The following is an 18,956-nucleotide window of genomic DNA, read 5'->3' on the forward strand; positions in this document are numbered from 1 at the left end:
CTAGATTCCTGTCATCAGTCAGAGTAAATCTGAACCCACGGTTTTCAAGTCCTGAGAGCACACCCTGGCCGGCGAAAGCTGTGTGGTCTCTGGGGACAAAGAGCTTCCTGCAGGAGTTGTGCTCTGCCATGCTGAAGGCTGAGAATGCAACGGAAATTTGACTTCAAGGGTAGCCTCCTTTTTGCCAAACTGTAAAAAGGAAGAACACTGGCTTATCATGCCTTTTCAAACATCTGATTATACATTTTTTATGCGAGATCTACTTCACTGCCATAAAACTGTAGACACGCTGAGATAGGACTTGCATGGTTTTCACTTCTGGAAGCATGCATCTGAGATCTAACACCTCCCTCTGGTAGCGCGCAGTCATGGATGTTACACATTGCCTACATCTGGAACACGCAGTTTTGCAAATCTCTTTCTGGCTGACTGAAACTTGTATTTCCATTGCTGGGTTCAAACTAGAGAAGCTGATATGCGATTCAATCCAATACCCTGGCTCACTATGCTATGTGGGTGTAATGGGGAGAGGCAGACTTCAGAAAAGTCTGCCCTTCTCCATTAGCAGGGCTGGAAAGCCAGTGCGAAACGGATTTTAACAGATCCATGTAAGTTAGATGCCTGCAGTAATCTGTAGGAGTACTCCAAAATCTCAACAAATCCTGAGTGGTTCAGGAAGACATGTTGTAGTTCAGCTGGTGCCAGCCTCTGCTGGCATGGAGAACGCTGGTATTGTGCTGAGGTTTTGTATTGCTTTGTAGTCCCCTCTTATAGATCAGATCTCTAGAAACAGAGCAATAGGGGTGTCTCCTCAGCACAAATAACAAACTCCTATGTTGACAGTTATAAGCTAGCTTACTACAGTGTCTCTGAAGTTCATCTATGTAAAATACCTGAGTATTTCATCCAGTATTTAAACTACTGCCTTGTGATGCTTTGTGGTATTAAACAGTTGCTGTATTTCTCAGTAGTATTGGGTAGTGTGAACTTCTAGTTTTGCATAGCTTTGTAATTGTGACTTTTTTATATTCTAAGTATTTATTTGTAAACCTCTTTCAGTGATTGGTGCATAGAAATATATGACTTTATGAAAAATCGCTTGAAATTATTGAGAACAAACATTTGTTCTTATTGTGTATATATTTTTCCCCTCTAAGGTTCATAACAGTCCTCACTGTTACGGTTCGGTATATAACTGTCAGAGGTCCGTCAGCTTATTTTTTTCAAACCAAGAAGAAATAATTATTTCAGGACATGAAGTAAGAAAAGATGGAACCAGGTAAGTGTTCTAATGGTGGGTTTTAACATTTTATTGTAAAAGATAGTGTGGAGTTTCAGAAATTGATGCTTCTTACATCAGTCAGAGAAAATAAGTTGATATATATCTTTACTGATCCCTTGCTGTTCTCTGTTGGGGGTGATAGAGCTCTAGTGTGAGCAGATGTAATTGCGCTGAGTAATACCCATCCCTACTTTTTATAGACAAAGTCTGCATCAGACAGTTCTAGCTAATCCTTGGTGCATCCTGATACCATTTTGAACACGGCAGTCATTATTTATTCTTAGTAGCTATACTTAATGTAAGGCATAATCTTCTTCTAGACAAGTCTGAATTGGTTGAATCAATGATCTTAAGTCCCCTTTGCCCTTCTGGGGCAAAAACTCCACAAAACATCTCTGAGATATATCAAAATCCCAAATTTACCTTTTTTTTTCTTTTTTTTTTAATAAGTAAAAAGATGAGTGCAAGGCTATCATAAGTATGTTTTACTGGTTGATAAAGCACAGAAAATTTCAAAGAGTTGTTAAGGAGATCTTTCCATCCCCTTTGATGTAATGCTATAGCCATTAGCATCTGAGACTCATAGCTACAGTGATACTGTTCATCTCAACAGAAGCAATTTTGGAAGATTAGGATTAGATCCATGCTGCAATATTATTGTCCAGAGGTCTTTGGCCAAAGGAGGAAGATATACAATATTTTGATCAATAGTGTTTTCTGTATCGTTAAGTTCCTCCATTTGCAGATGTCTAACCCAGTGCTGAGAAGGGCTGCTAGTGGTCATAGTGTCACATAGCTCACCGTGCAATGCAGCATGCTCATGAAGTCATGTATTCCTCAGCGTGCCAGTGCTGGGCTTTGAAGATGACGATTCATTAATTTCAGGCTTCTAAGTGGTAAAACTGATAGGTGTATACAGCAGAAAAACATTCAGTTTTGATGGTTATTATAGAGAAGTAAACAGAAGAAAAGATAGTAAAAACATGATGAGGAATTGAATGGAAGTGACTGTATACACCTGGGAAAAAGGGCTTAGTGAGTTAGAAGGTGATGCTCTATGTGGTATTTTTCTAGCACTAACCTCATCTCATCCTGAGATCTTTGAAGCAGGTTGTTTATTTTTCCAGATTAACATTGCCTCAGACAGTTGGAAATGCTTTCCTTGAGAGACTGGCTGACTATATTCTGGTGAAGACTACCTTTGGTTTTTCTCTTGCTTGGGATGGAAATTCTGGTATTTACATTAAGCTTACAGAAGATCATAAGGGAAAACCTTGTGGCCTCTGTGGAAATTTTAATGGCAATAAATATGATGACCTGATACTGCAAAATAGTAAGTAAATAGCTTAGAAATACACCCTTACCTTGTATGAACAGCTTCCATGTTCAGTTTAAATATAAACTGTAAAAAGGCAGAGTCCTGTTTCAGTTATTCCAGTAGAAAATAGAATATCTGCTCTAGTCTTCCTCATCATTAAAGATGCTAAGGGAAAAAGTCCTAGTTCAAGACAGTATTTATGTGTATGTTTAAGCCTTTTCTTGTTTAGCAAAGCACTTGGAGTATGTTTATCTTAGCTGATGAAAGTGCCTTCAAATAATAAATAAATAAACAAATGCTTGTGGTTTTCTCTATGTTTAAGGAGGGAGAAGGAGAGAAAAGCCAAAATATTAATATTTGGAAAAAGCACGATCTTGAGTCATTAGTTTATATGAGCATCATAAAAATGCTAGTTGAAATATGTACATTTCAAAGCTGTTGCCAGGGAGTTCCTTGTATCTCTTTCTTGCTATGGTGTATTACGGGCCTCCGACTACCCTGTAGGATGAGGAGTTGCCTGATGCCATGTCTGAGGCAGAGATAATTTGCTAAGCTGGCAGAATATTCTGTAGTCTATGTAGGAAATACTCTATAGGGACTTTCTTTCTACTTGCAACTAATATGAAAAAAAAAAAGAAAAAAGAAAAAAGAACAAGCTTGAGAATATGAGGAATATTTTTCTCAGGCTTTGATAAAAACAAAGATAGGACAGTTTTACTGTTACCATTAATTGCATAATTACCATTATGGCCCTGCATATTCTTAAGTCACAAAACTTATCTCACTGTAACTTTTTTCCCCTCCTCTGTTTTTCCTGATATTTTATGGTTGATAGTGGAGCTTTTTGACTTTCTAAGGGAAGGAAGACACAGTGTACCTATCTTTGTATAGCCTTTAAAAATCTCCCCAATATAAATTTCTCATACCTCTTCTGGCATGAGAGCAGTAAGTTCCCTGTTTCATGCATTAACTTCTGCACACCAGAGGGTAGTACATTGCATAACTGGTTAAAACTGGCCATCTGTAATAATGGAGAAAAATGGAGTTTGGAGGAGATAATAAATTCATGCAATCTCTAAAAGATGGTAATTTCAGCATCTTTTAATGTATCAGCTGTTATAAAAGACTTCCAGCTCTTAGATTTCTTCATTTCCAGAGCTACATTTCTTCAACATCATTATTTCTTCTAGCATTTTTCTTTATCGGAAATGATAGTATTATTGTAGTGTACAATCAAGAGCACTATGAATCATTTTAACCTTGAACCAATTGTATAACATGGTGTCTTAACTGTGTGCAAATACAAAGCACAAAGTTCTGATATCTTCACAGGAACAGACTGCTAATTCAAATTACTTCCAAGCTGCAACATTTTTCTAAGTGTTTCCAAATCTTATAAATTATTTGGGATGATTATTTATCTCCCTCAGCTAAACTGCTTCCCCCAATAGTGTAAGGGAAGCTCTTACATCTACCCTGAGTCTTCCAGAGTCTTAATGGTCTCTATTTGCAATGCCCCAAATAAATAAATTGCTGTAATATTCCATTTCAAAGCACAGTTTAAAAACAAACTCCTTTTCTGTTTCCTTATCTTTATCTTTAATGGCATCTTTGTATTGCTTTAATATACAAGGCTGTATCTTTTTAAAGAACTGTTTCAAGGACAGCTATTTTCTTTTGTGGCATTTTTTGAGGACTTAGAATTTTTTTTCAAGCCATGTCAAAATGTAAATAAAATATTTTTAATGGCTTTGCAGAAGCAGAATTATGTAAACAGATTTACCTCTAGTTCAAACCCCCACTTTTTATGTTTGGGAAGGCTTTTCTGCATAAAGAACTATTCTGTCAGAGCGGATGGAATGTTTTAAGTCTCCCTGGCTCTTAAGTAAAATAGGCTGGTGGTTAGGATCCTGTCTTTGACTATTTGTGGAGATCCAAGTACAAATATCTGATTAGTGTGCTTTGGGACTTTCCACATTGCGGTGTCAAACTTTGTACATCTTGTGCTAGAAGTAGTTAGATTAAGTTTTGGATAGTAAAGCTCTGTGAAAAAAAAACTGTAGCTGATTTCATTTCAATACCCTGTCTCCTAACCATGCATAGATATAGATGACTGTAGCATAGATGCCAATTACTGTAAGGTTCTTCAAGTTGGAGGCAATATACCCTTTTTAACATAAAGAACATAGAGAAAATGTAATATTTAGTTCTTGCTGCAAAAATATGGAAATTTTGTGTCTGTTTCTTTACTGCCAACCTTCTTGTATGTTCATGTGTCTTCCTTAGCCTGTTGCCATGACTTCCAGTCATGCATCTCGTTCATTAATTCTCCCACGCTCATGCTGTGAGGAGAGCTGGGCTTGTAGTGGTGTGTTTGTTGTAGGGCTTTTCTGCAGCAAGGGAAAAGGAGGGAGATAATAGTGCTAACTGACCTTTGTGAAACATGATGAAAGCTTTAATTGTTTTAAAGAAAGGTATTTTCCTTAAGTATTCAATGCATTCCGCTTGTGCTTATTTGTATATTTGTTATAAAATAGTCAGTGATTGCACTTAAAAAAACCCCAACCAACAGCTTGTCATATATTTTTCAATCTTTTCATTTAAATGTTGTATAAAATTAGAAAAGAAAAATAACATTTTTCCACACTGCCCGTACTCTGAACATATCTGTAACTGAGTGTTTTCATGCAGTAGGTGAATATACAGAAGACATTGCTGAATTTGCAAATAGCTGGGCTGTGCAAACCTCAGATGATGTAGCTTGTGTACCTACTGCCTCAGATTTTTCTAGTCCTTGCTCAGCTGATGCAGAATCCACTGAGGTAAATTAATCATGTTTTATTACATATATATATAAAAAATATATATATTCTTAATCTTCACTGCCTAGTGATGGTACAAGAATCTAGCAATATACACTGTGTTGAAAAAAGCCTTAAATGCATTGAGGCTTTGAGAAAGGGAAGATTCATATCAGTGTTGCTAGGGAATGTCTGAAGATCTTCAGATGTTTAGCTTAAAAGTGCAAAGGCTCAGATAGGATGTGCCAAGTGGCACAGGTCTGCTGGCAGAGCTCTTCACTGCTGCATTAAACTTGGGTTCAGTTTCCAGTCCTGGCATCTTACACCTCATTATTTTGGAAATTGTGAAATACTGCAGAAGTAACATGCTCAGCTCCTGTATTGACACAAAATGTGCCCTTTTTTTTGGTCATTTCACACTCTTTCATCCCAGCTGGTTTAGGAGCAGCATGCAATCAAGCCAGCCTAGGCAGGGAGGACAAATTTTAGGAAGAATATTAAAGGAGACATAATAATAAATTGAGACTGTGAGATTCTCAAATTTCAGTGGGGATATAAAGGACCCTAGATTAGGGAAGCAAAACAAAAAAGAATTATGCTTATTAAGAAAGTATTTACTAACTGTCATTTACTGATTCTCCTTAATGCACAGGACATATTCTTCAAGTGCCAAATATTCCTACAGTTTCCTTTTCTCAGCTGTCATGAAAGCATAGATCCATATTCCTATATTTCTAGCTGTATGAATGATCTTTGCAGGTAAGACTGGAATTCTTGTATATTTATTTTTAGTGCATGAAATGAATGAGACCAGAACTAAGCAGCACTGAGTGAAGTCAGGAGGAACCAAGTTCAAAGCAAAGAGATGAGGTTTCTCAGTGAATGATTTAGTGCGGAAACAAAGGGCACAGAAACAGCCTGCCAAGGGATATGTTGATTGCTAAAGCTTTACATGGATTCAAGGAAATACTAGACAAATACATAAAAGAGAAATCCATCGAGAATCAATACAGACAAAAGAGGAGCTGCTAATCACAAAATCCCTGAAACCTTTATCTGGAGGTCCTGAATCAAAAATATATGGAACTGATATTAGGGGGAAATATCAATGATACTGAAGGAGCTGACCATTTGTCTGACACAGTTGGACTGGTTTTATGAGCAACCACTACAGTTCAAATTAGTAGAATTTTTCAAAATTGTTTTATTTATGTAAGTTCAGAGTTGTCAAAAGAAATTCAACTCTCATTGGCTTTGGTGGGAGCTACATCCCCTCAGCTGCTGGCATTATATACAACCTGGTATTTTCCCCTTAGCTCTCCAGACTCCTGTTTAGTTCTTGTCATTCAAGTTAAACTCGTGCTCCAGAGTATAACTGAATAGATGACTGAGTAATGTACCATTTCCTTTTTAGTAAGGTTTTTAAATTAAGTAGTAATTGTCATAAATAGCAGGATTTTTTACCAGATACTATTATGGCCTTCTCAGATTATCATGAATTTAATCAAAAATATATAGAAATGATCACAAGACTAAAAGTAAGAATCACTCAGTATAACCCATTACAAATTGTTAGTTAATTTTTGATGAATTTTTAATTTTCTGCTTTACCACAAAGTCAAGATGGAAGAATTTGTAAGCAAATCTCCAAAGTGTGCTTCCTGAAGGTTATGATCTGTACATTGATTTCACTCAGAGAAGAGATGAGTTGCTTCTGTATGGTCTCGTTGTAACTCAGGAGTTTATTGTGACTTTTTCGTAGCAAAAGAAGAATAATGAAAAACAAATTTCCAAATGTGATATTGAATCAGTGTCATGGTGGTAAGGCAGATTTGATTTTTGTCAACATGCATATGTGTGTTGATGTAAATTGTGTGAATGTTAAAAACCTTGAAGGAAGTTTCTATGTCTCAGAACCTCATTAATTTAGGCTTATTTTGTTTATAAAAGAGACCTCTCTTCTTGTGGCTTAGTGTCAGTTTATGAAGTTTTTTTGTGGGGCCATAGTATATGCCAAGTATTCTTTCCATTAAGACCCATTTAATTGGATTAGATAAGGAGAGCTGGAGACACTCTGATCACTGTAACAAAGAGTATAGTGGTGTTTGATTTGATAACAGATGTGTTGAAAGCAGAATACAAACACAGTATAATATATGCTTAAGACCATTAATTTTGGAAGCATGATCTTGTGTGCTGAAAGACAAACTCAGCTCATCTGTCACAGTCATGCTCATAATAGAAATGTTGATTTGAATAGTTCATTTTGGCATCAAATCCTCCACAGTAAGTGATGGGAGTTGTTGGACTTTCACAGTAACAAAAGGTTGGTGGTATCTTGCCTTATGTCACATCTGAAAAAAATTTGATCTTACCTAAAGACTGATGAATGTCTCCTTACTTGAATCTGGCAAAAGTTCATTGTACAGCTTCTTCTGCATAGACTAAGGCAGAGATAATGTTTTTGCCCAAGGTTGTGGTGTAAATCCCTGAGCCTGTCTGCAGTATTCAGTGGATAATGCTTCTGGCACCGAGCACTTCAGCACAAGGTCAGGAGTCCACCAACAGTGTTCTTCTCACCTAAGTTCAAGGACTGACAAGCAATTGGAAACTTGAACTTGTTACTTGGACCAGAATGTCCTTTATCAGTGTAGGTCAGAGTTTCCACGTCATGCAGGAGGGAGAGGGCCTGAGACGTGGATCTTCAGACTGTTGAGTTGTCCAATGTCTTCAAGACAAGGTCATGTTTCTCTTTCACCATAAGTAGCATTTATCTTTTTTTGTAATAAATTAGTGGTTTTGTTCATTGTGGTAATATTAAAATGAAATAACATTTTGTGAGATCAAATGATAAAAACACAACAGTATATTCAGTATAGCTTGTTGCTTTTCATAGTTTTCACTGTGTGCTGTTATGACTGATTGGTGTCAGCTATGTGTGGAGTATCCTGTGCAGTGTTCCATGGCAGAGATTTGAAGATGGGATTTGAGTTCCTTGATTACTCTCTTGTTTTATCATTTCAGAGTGGATGATGATGAAACATACTGCAGGGCGGTGACAGAGTATACTAGAGCATGCTCTCATGCTGGGTCCCCAGTGCGGGACTGGAGGGATGACTTTCCTGCCTGTAGTAAGACTCTTTAATATAAAGCCTACTATGTGACCTTTGAGATACCCATGTATTTATTTCAAATAATTCCATCTTGACAACAGTTGTCACTATAGGACTCAAACCTGATACTGAAGTAATCAGCCAGCTTCACTATTGCTGGTGAACAATGAAGTCAATGACTTGCTATAGGAATATTTTAATTCCATTGTGATCTGATCTAGATCCATACAAAATTCATGTTTCACAAATGGCTTGAAACGTCACATGTGCTTATCATGTTCTAGGAAAAAGAACAAACATCTGTGGAGATCTGATGTTGTCCCTCTTCCCATATGACCTTTCAGTCTCTAGTGGCCCTATAACAGAATTAATACAGTTAATCCAGCTTCTTCTAGTTATCACCACCACCCATCCATTGCAGTTCAGTCTCATGCACAAGACTTTGAACTAGCTGAGATATGAGCACAAGTTCTCCTGTCACAGAAACTGTAACTTCTTTTGGAGGGGTGATGTAAGAATTTGGTAAAGAAAGACTTACTTACTGATGAGAGATTCACCACAGTTCATCAGTTAACACTTCTCCAAACAATCCATTGTACCTGATCTGAATAATTACCTACATCAGAAGCGCTGCACAACTGTTTATTTGAGAGAGGGGGGTTCTCCAGTATGGGAAAAGAAATTACACTAACATTCAATGTACCATGTATTTTTTCTAGCTGACAAGTGTGAAGACAGCTTTGTACATCGTGACTGTATCAGTTGTTGTCCACCAACCTGCACATTTGAAAAAGATTGTCTTGGCAGCAACCTACACTGCTTAGATGGCTGTTACTGTCCAGATGGTAAGTACTGTCAATTTTACGTGGAAATATATGTGTAAAGCTAATAACCAACGTCATAATAAAGTTGTCTAGACTGTGCTTAAAGTTAAAGCCTGAAAATATGAATATTATAAATTCTGCTCTAGCTGTTTTTATTCTCACTGTGATTCTTCCTTTTATTGTGTTCTAAAGATTTCTCTAGAGTAAAAAAGTGGCTCAGAATGAAATATCCATTAAAATCTGGAGCCATCACTAATGCTTACTACAATAAGATATTGCATAGATCTAATCCACTTTATCTGAATTATTCGAAAATCTATTGAGGTTGGGTTTTTTTAAACAGAATGCATCTTATGCTCTGTACAAGAAAACAAACTTCCTGAGACCTGTACTCAGTAGAAATTAGGGATTGGACTATGACCAGCCCTGTTCTAGAAGGAGTAAAGATTATGTCATCTCAGAATCTTCTCATTTTTGAGTCTGTACAGTTTTACATGCTTAAGGCAGACATTTTTCATAAAGCAGCTATTCAGGGTGACAACTGCTTTGAGAGAGCTTCACTGTTGGTCAGTCTGAGCTCTCTGCACTCCCTGGGTGACTCTTTTTGCTTGTCCCCGGTTAAGACTGGTGAGATCACCTTCTGGCAGATTTGAATGTTTGAGTCAGATGGGGGAAGAGCAGTGATTCGGAGTTTGTTAATTTGTTTTTTTATCTTGTTTATTAACTTCCCTCCCAATAGGTCTCATTATGGAAAATGGAACTTGTATCTCTGTATCAAACTGTCCTTGTATTTATCATGGAACTGCCTTCCCTGTAGGCTCAAAAATTGAACAAGAATGCAGCAACTGGTATGTGAACGCCTCAGGTCTGTGTTTCCTCTCTCTCTGACTGCTGCCAATAGTTAGTTTAACATCATAGTCACACTTACATTTTAAGGAATAGTTAGTATCTATGTTTTACAGTCTGGGTCCTGTGTATCACTAAAATACACAGGCTATTCTATGGAAAGGGTGAATGCAAGACATTAATTAGCTCAAAGCTGTTCTTTTTGCTAAAGATCAGAACATTGAACTTTTGTGTTTTGTGATTTTTCTTTTTAGTATTTGTATCGGTGGCATTTGGAACTGCACTGATCATGATTGCCCAGGTATCTGTATTTCATTACTCTTTTCCCTCCTCAGTGAATGTAAGGGATAAACTCTTCAGAAGAGAACAGAACCAAATAACATCCAAGGGCTTGGGATACTAATTTAAGAAGCAAAATTAAGCAGATGGATGTTGAGAGTAGCAGTGGGCCACCTGGGGTGAAGCTGTTAACTGCCTGACCATACTTATCTTACCTTTTCTGATTTGCTTCCCTAACTCCATGTGTTACATCCACCTCTTGTCTTCTATCTCTTGTTTACACTTTGTGTTCTTTGGAGCAGGCAGCTTATTTCTACCACCTGTGCAGTACCAAGCACAAGTATAAGGTGCAATTGTAATGCAAATAATAAGAAAAACATTATTCTGATACTCAGTGTGCTGTATTTTCTCCCTTGTAACAGCACTTCATGTTTGGATAATGATTCTTGTCTTTAAAGATTACATGTCTCTGTAATGAGTTACTCAGAGGAACACGAGTTGGGTAGAAAAACTCCCTTGATAGTTCTTTGTCTTAGACAAGATTATATTATGAAACTTGTGAAAGAGAGAAATTTTAACAAATTAAGGAGCCCCCTCGGAATGAGGTAATAAACAAGGCTTAACAGTTACAAAGCAAGGCTTGGCAGAGTGGATCTGTAGTGTAAAACAGTTCACACTGAGAACCACTCCCTATGTCTTGTGTGTGTTGTGTGCATGTGGGGGGGTTAATTATGACTATTCTAGTCAGGTCCTAGGGACTGAACGCCTGTTAGTAGTAGGAGCAGGTTAGATGTGCTCCCACAGAGCACCTCCTGCAGTAGTTGCAGCCAAAATGAATCTAGTTCATTCATGTGCTCTGACACTGCCCCATGGTGTGAATGAAAGTGCAGTAAGTGGGGATGCGTTGGAGACTAGCTTCAACAGTGCACTCCTAATCTAAACTGAAAAACAATATAGATGTGCCCTAAGGACAGACACCTGCAGCCTCTCCATACCTGTGGTAACAAGCAGTGCCACAGTACCTAGAAGGAAGGAGAAAGAAGTTTGTCCTCTTTCATACTCAGTCATGCCAAAAGATGATGAGGATGAAGATTCAAGGAAACTTCAGAGTTGTAATAAAGATATAACTTTTGTATTTTAGAGTATCTGATGGAAATAGGTGTATATAACATTTTATTTCAAAATGCCGTAATAGCTAGATAGATTAAAGTTAGTCTGAATTATGTGCTTAGAAATAAGGAGAAAGTTTCTTATCGATCTCTCTTCCATCATTTACAGAATAATGATACATTTTTATGCAAGTGAACATTCTTGTTTATCCTTTTTCTCTCAAGCTGAGTGCTCCATCACAGGTAGCTCTCATTTCACAACATTTGATGGACGTCATTTTACCTTTCTCGGGATTTGCCAGTACATTTTGGTAAAAGGCACTGGGAAAAACAAATTCACAATCACTTTACAGAAAGCACCTTGTGGACAGGTAAGTCACATTTTTGTAGAGCATTCACAACAAACATGGCCATCCATATTTCAGGCAATCTTGTAAAAGGTTCTACTGTAAGCTACTGGGTTATGTTTAACAAACAATATAAATTACAGCTTTTTTGTAAGCCGTTGTATTGCTACATGCTATATTGCCCTTTGTAAAATCAATTGCATCTTTAGAGGGAAAAAGTCCAAAGAGTTATTAATTTATGCACATTAAACAACTATATACATCTTTGGTTATGGTACAAACAGATGTATTAGGCTTTAGAAAAGCTCTTGTTGGCAGCACTGAACAGGTTTAATACACTGCTAGTTAGGCAAGAGATTTTTTTTTTTTGAGCTTTAGATTTTTATTTGATATGTTATAGCATATTTAATTTGTTGGAACAATGCCTTTTAGAAACCTGTTGAAGAGACTAGCCACCACACATATTTGGTTGAAAGTGTTTTGGCAGGTATCCAATAACAGTCTTTAAGAATAGAAGTACTTATAAAAAGTACTTATCTGTGAGACTGGATTTAATGATGTTATTAGTCCCCTAGGTTCTCAGAAGAAGGGGTTCAGAGATTATGACTCACAGCTGCCTGTGTGCTGAGGGCTGGGATGCCTAAACTCATCAGCAGGGAGTGATGCACCGAAGCTGCCCTACTATGGGACTGCCTCTCATGTTCCTTCAAAAGCTAAACTATGAGCTGGTGCCTCTGCTTTTTTTGTAAGCACCTCCTACTCCTACATAGGTGGTGAGAGTCCTGTTTCTGCATTTCAGGTGGCTTCAAGCATGAAATGGTTGGTTAGGTAGCCACTGAGAGACAAGGAAATGACCCTTAGCACAACTCTAGGCACCTTGGAAAGTTTCTGGGTGAAAACAGGGGCCCCGGGGAGCATAAGATGCTAGGTTTAACCCGGTTATGTGTCACCTTTTGTCTTGTACTTAGGTTCATAAATTCTGCCTGGATAGCACTCTAAAATGATGGGTGTGAGTTAGTTTATAAGTCACCATTTTTTGATAGTCAGATATTTATAAATTCTGGTTGTATAGTTCTGGAGAAATTATATCCTTTTGGTCTGCAGTCAGAGATCATGACTATGTTTCAAGATGAGAAGCGCCTTCATGTGTGTAATAGTTTCTTTCTCCTGCATTGCTGTATTTGGGCTCTGGTTGCACCAGCTTGATATATACTCTTGCTCGAACACTGGTTAACCCAGTAATGAGGAGTACACAGGATGGCCATGCAAGTATGAACCCAGCATCAGTATTTGAGGACTCTGTCCACTCACTACTAGACTGCCACAATAACTAAAATACATTCTCCTTGCTCTTAAATGCATATGCAATGTATTATTATGTTCTACATACAATTTCATGTGCTCTGTTTAAATGCTTTGAGTGATAGTTTACAACTGATTTAATTGATGACAGTTCTGGTATTTCCATTCTATACAACTGTTTTTTTCCCTTGTTTGTTTTTGCTTTCCATGGTAATAGTAATGTCTTTGTTGGTTTCTGATGGTGAAACTTGTTTCCTCTTAGAACTTTGACCATGCCTGCATTGAGTCTATAACACTAGTTCTTGAAGATGATGTGAGCAAACAAGTAACTCTCACGAGATATGGTCAAGTCCAAACTGGCCCTAACCAAGTTTTTAACCTTAATGGTAAGAAGTACATGGAGTAGAATTTTACCAGGGTTTACATTCTTTCTTTTATATGCTCCAAAGCTTTTTAATAATATCTGTCTATGAAAAAGGAATTTCTTCAAAAATGGCTTATGAAATGTACAATAACTTACTTCTTATAACCTTAGTAATGGTTATAGAAATGTACTCATTATCCTGTGAAGCAGAATCTTTCATTATGTCCTCATTTCTTTTAATTTCTTATCTTGCAGAGTACCTAGAAACTCCATTCATTTTGTTTGTGTTTAGGGGGGAGGAGGTAAGAAAAAGAAGGGAGGTGAAGAGAGATTGGAAATCATCTTGGTGCTAAGGTTAAGGTGTAGCTTGACTAAAGCTTTTTGGAATAAATGGCATGGAATAGAATGCATGTGCTCTATGTGATCTATGTTGCTTTCAGTGCTGACTTATGTTGTGATTTCAGGCAGGTTACTTCACCTTTTTGGGAAAGATAGTAAAATAAATCAACCTTAAAAGGATATTATAAAATGAAGCACTGAAGGCGGAAATGATATTTCTAAATTTCTTATCTTACAGTGATCAGTAGTAAATTCTTACTGGATTTTTAGTCTCTTTCTGAAAGAGTAAAATGGGAGTTCCTCTTTCCTTTCCCAGTCTCTGGCAAAACAGAGTTTAGGGAGTTCTGTGCTGCTGGTTGCGGCTATGTCTTTTCTTCATTGAATTTGTCCAGTCACAGTTCTGCTTTTGACATTCACAGCTTCCTATGGCAATGACTTTCATAGCTCAGTTATACTTTATGTTGTCAGCTCTGCTTCATAATTTAATTGATAATTTCATTTTATGTCTTTTGAATCAGTCCCTATTCACTTTCTTGTCTCTTTCCATAGTCTGTGACAAATATAATCTATGACAAATATTTTGGTGTCACCTTCTTGATAATTGGGTGTATCTAGTAAGTCTTATCCACTAAGGACATCTTTAAGCTCACATAAGCATTTTGTCTGCCTCTTCTCAGTTTATGAACCTAAGTGTATGCGTGTGTGCGTGCACAGAGGCTGCTTGTGAAGGTAGATCTGCTTTAAGCCTGCAGCTGCAAGTAGCCCAACAATGTGTAGCAAATGAATGCTGTGACTGTGAAATTTCCATTTCCTTGCATAATGGATTTGCTGGGAAGGAAAGCTGGGAATTTGATAGGGCCTTAGTTCACATACAGTCTAAGGAAGGAACTATACTGATGTCATATCAATAGTAGTAAGAGACAACCTTCTATCTAAAGATCACAATACACTTTACAGACATCTGTTAATTAATTTTATAACATCCCTGGAGACTGAGAAACAAGTGGTTTCTTGTCTTGTCTTCTCATTGCCAGAGGCATGCTTTCTTCTAAAAAAAAAAAAAAAAAAGGAATGTGAGAGTGGTTTCTGGATAACTCACAGGTACAGAAAGGCGAGAGATTTTTTACTGTCAACAGTAGTTGCAATTCCTGATTTGTGTTGCTAATGAAAAAGATATGTAGTCTCATAAGTTCACATGGAGAATGCATGAGGTTATTTGGCTGCAGGTGAGGTTATGCATAGTTTCTCATTTTATTTCTGAGTTTTCAAAATCTCTTTTGTTTAAGGGGTAACTAATAGAACCTGGAAGTTGGATTTCAGTGACACTGTTTTTCTTTTTCTTTTGCTATGTGCAGGGGCTATTGAAATTCAGAATATATCTTCTTTCTTTGTTCAACTGAAAACTAGTTTTGGTTTGAAGATACTGTTTGCTAAAGATGGAGAGAGGATCTATGTTCAAGTTGATGTTGGCTGGAAGAGAAGAACATTAGGACTATGTGGAACATACAATGGGAATTTAAGAGATGATTTTCTGTAAGTTGCATATTGTACATTTACACTGTGTTTAATAACAAGTGAAAAGTTTTGTTGAATGTAATCATCTGATTATTTCATTTTATTAACATACTCATACTTTATTAAACTAATCAATATAAAATCTCTTAATTAAAATGTTAGTCATTTTTTAAAATATGAAACCTATAAATTTAGCTAAGTCATTCGAAGATGTTTAGCTAAGTAATTCTGGAAAACTACCATATTATTTATAGAAGTTATTGGATGATGATATTGCTTGAATGTACTTATTTTTACTCCCTGCTGCTCCTTTATCATCAGAATAAATACCTCAGAGTAAAAGCACTGACAAAAAGAATGGATGATAATACTAGTATCATCCTCACCTGCTTAACACTTGATTTTTGATTTTTGATGACTTGATTTTTTTCCCCCACATCAAATTTTAATGGAACAACATGTAATTCTGAACCACAGGAATAGTTTAATTAGAAGGGCACACTTTTCTTAATCTTTTACTTAATTTTCTGTGAAGTTCCTCAAGCGATAATATCACAAAACTTTTCTGGCAATAATAAATGCTTTTGAAATACTTGGTGAAAAACAGCATCAAAATGCAAACAGCCCCTCTCTAGAACACTGAAATTAGCTAACAGGTCAAATTTTTGACATTTCACTGAATGCATGTACTTGAATAAAGGCCAAATTCTCCTCTCATTAATGCCTCCTCCAACTGATTTCAGAGTGCTTGAATTAAGCGTAAGTGAGGGCAGACTTTGAGTGTAAGAATAATTTTGCATGAGTAAAATGTTGAAGAAAAAACTTCACATGCCCTCTCTTCTTTTATACCTCACAGATGGAATTTTTTTTGACATGTTGAATGTTCAATGTGACTATACTCTCAGGTTTTTTAATGTAATTGCGTCCTCACCCATGTAGTCCATAAGGTCAGCAGGACGCTTGCAGTGTTGATCTTTTCCTTTTCAGTTCTCCAGTAGGGATGATAGAAGGGACCCCACAACTTCATGCCAATGCATGGAAGGTTTCTTCAGCTTGTTCTGTGCCTATCAATATTCCTGTGGTTGATCCCTGCAACGTTAATCAGCAAAATGGTATGTTTTCACATGGGATTCTGGAATTAACTGTATCTTATTATTATGGGACATTTTTTGTTTTCTCTGTGAATGAGTTGCACATACAGGTATTTCAACTTCAGTTTTAGATGTGCACTCTTTCTTTCCTTTTTCTTTTTTGGCAAAGACCATTCTTTCCATACATTTAGCATGTAAAATGAACTAAAAGTCCTTCATAAATACAAGCCAGGTGATCATATAATGCTGGGTTTACTGGCCACGAGTCCTAAATTCTGCTGTCTAGTATACATGTAGAGTGCTAGGCAGAACATTGTCTGTAGTCCTGTAAATATGCCAGTCAAGAAGAATGATGTGATGCACATTCTTAGATTGACAAAGAAAGCACAGGAGATAGTGTTATGCTGAGAAGGTGTTCAGATCAAAAGTCCTGTCTCTGGCTTCTTCATGCTTGTAGCATTAAAAGTTTCCTTATCCTCCATCTATGCTCTCTGACACAAACTGATGCAAACAACCTAAGATCCATGAATTTGTTCAAATTCCTGAGTAAAGATTTAGTTTTGGTTGGCTGATGTACCTATGTTTTGTGTTGAACTTTCACTGTCTCCATGTTGCTGTTCTTTTCAATCAATGAAGACAATGGGCAGACAGTAGTTGCCAATTCTGACAATGTTTGTAATGTTTCAGACATAAGGCCTCACTAAGGATATGGGATTTGGCCATATTTAGAGCCTGTGGGAGCAAGCCTAGAATAACCATAAACCTTTAAGAATCTGAGGCATTCTAAGACTTGTTGTGCCTTCAGCATTGGCTGTCTTCTGAAGCAGTACATCTCTGCCAAGTTAACTCTCCCCAAGATACCTCATGCCTCATCTGCAGTTCTGTGCTTCCTCAGTGAAGGTGGAGTTTGACATAAATGTAAGCTGCTTAGAACAGGAGAGTGTACTACCTGACCTTCTGAGGTCCCTTCCAGCCTGAATTTTCCTGTGATCCTGTAATCATCACTGGAAAAACAGTCCCTGAGTAAGTGTTCCTGGCCCATGCTACCACCTGTGCTGAGCCAGCACAAGCATTTTTCCGGGTCTGTGATGATCTTAATCTTATGAAAGAAATTATTTTTTTGTTTATTTACTTATTTTGTCAGGTTACTTTTTAACCAAGTCAAGTTCACTCCTTGAATCTAATTTACTGAGAGACTCTAGAAATCCTTGTGTCAGTGTGTGTACGTGGGAATGAACAGGGAGGATGAAGGGTAGGGACACTCTTTCAGCAGCAAAATTGGCTTAAATATGATCTATGCGATGTTGTTCCTGAGATATTCCATCTCTTGTGGTGGTAGTACACTTCAGTGGTAGGAGGAGGGTCTGTTGACACTAGAAGGTATACGGCCAGCTTGGGACTTGCATGACTTCAAGCTCCAGTTTGCAATGCTTCCTGAATCCACATGCCAAGAAATATATGACCATTGCTGATTTCAAAGCTAAATGAAACATAAGGTAGGAAAAAACATATTCCAAGCTTTCGAGGACTCTTCCGTTTTGAAATATAATATTTTGCCATTTAAGTTTCCTGCACAACTAGAGGAAGGCATAACTGTTTTTATATAGTTATCTTAAATGGAGTTTATTGTTGAGGGAATTGCTTACAGTTTTAAACTGTAGAACTTTGCAGAAAGACATTGTATGCAAGGTTTTATTGCACAACTGGCTATATTTGGTTTTAATATTCTGTGCTATTCATTTGACTAACTTATATTAAAATGGATCTGGCTAAAACGATGTCACCTTCTCTTAGCTGGGTATGCATCTCACTGTGATATCATCAATCAAGAAGTTTTTGCTCCCTGCCATGCCTACATCAGTCCAGGATTATACTACCAGCTATGCCGCTTTGACGCGTGCAAATGTGGAAGCAGCTGTTTGTGTAATGCTTTGGCACACTACGCTTACATCTGTGGCAAGCACGGGGTTGTCGTTGATTTCAGAGCTCATATTTCTTACTGTGGTGAGTAACGTTTGTAGAACAGAGTATCTTTCAGAAACGTGTAAAATTCTACAAATATCATTTGCTCCACAGAATACAGAGATTGACCTTTTTTTTGCTGGAAACTAGAATTGTTTAATGACATACTCAGGGGAGAATGCTAATAGCCTTTATGTTAGACATCTGAGTTGAGGACCCTGAGCTGCCTCACAGACCGTGTCTGTCCCTTTCTGTTGGCTACAGAGAGAATTTAAATTTCTGACTCTGAACCCTAAGTCATATGGAAGCCCCTATTAGGGTAAAGTAGTCAGGGAGTGGCAGGAGCAGGGCTGTTCCCTAAGGGAAGGCAAGCCAGGGTGGCAGGGACTCCCCAGGGTGGGCAGCGTAGGGTGAGCAGTGACGTGCCAAGTAGGATATAGCAACGATTTAAAACAAGGCATTTC

The 18,956-nt window shown here is 37.4% G+C and overlaps 1 protein-coding gene across 1 annotated transcript in view; it reads left to right on the forward strand.

Moving 5' to 3' along the window:
• OTOGL (otogelin like) overlaps positions 1-18,956 on the forward strand; it is a 102,244-nt gene that overhangs the window by 9,200 nt on the left and 74,088 nt on the right. The window contains exons 7-19 of the mRNA XM_075742845.1: positions 1,158-1,279; positions 2,410-2,615; positions 5,292-5,422; positions 6,054-6,160; positions 8,426-8,532; positions 9,234-9,359; positions 10,078-10,186; positions 10,439-10,485; positions 11,798-11,943; positions 13,484-13,607; positions 15,280-15,457; positions 16,427-16,551; positions 18,325-18,534. Of these exons, the coding sequence (XP_075598960.1) occupies positions 1,158-1,279; positions 2,410-2,615; positions 5,292-5,422; positions 6,054-6,160; positions 8,426-8,532; positions 9,234-9,359; positions 10,078-10,186; positions 10,439-10,485; positions 11,798-11,943; positions 13,484-13,607; positions 15,280-15,457; positions 16,427-16,551; positions 18,325-18,534 (1,738 nt within the window). The remainder of the gene's footprint in view (positions 1-1,157; positions 1,280-2,409; positions 2,616-5,291; positions 5,423-6,053; positions 6,161-8,425; positions 8,533-9,233; positions 9,360-10,077; positions 10,187-10,438; positions 10,486-11,797; positions 11,944-13,483; positions 13,608-15,279; positions 15,458-16,426; positions 16,552-18,324; positions 18,535-18,956) is intronic.

Source organism: Balearica regulorum, chromosome 1 (genome assembly GCF_011004875.1).
Source record: "Balearica regulorum gibbericeps isolate bBalReg1 chromosome 1, bBalReg1.pri, whole genome shotgun sequence".
NCBI lineage: Eukaryota > Metazoa > Chordata > Aves > Gruiformes > Gruidae > Balearica > Balearica regulorum.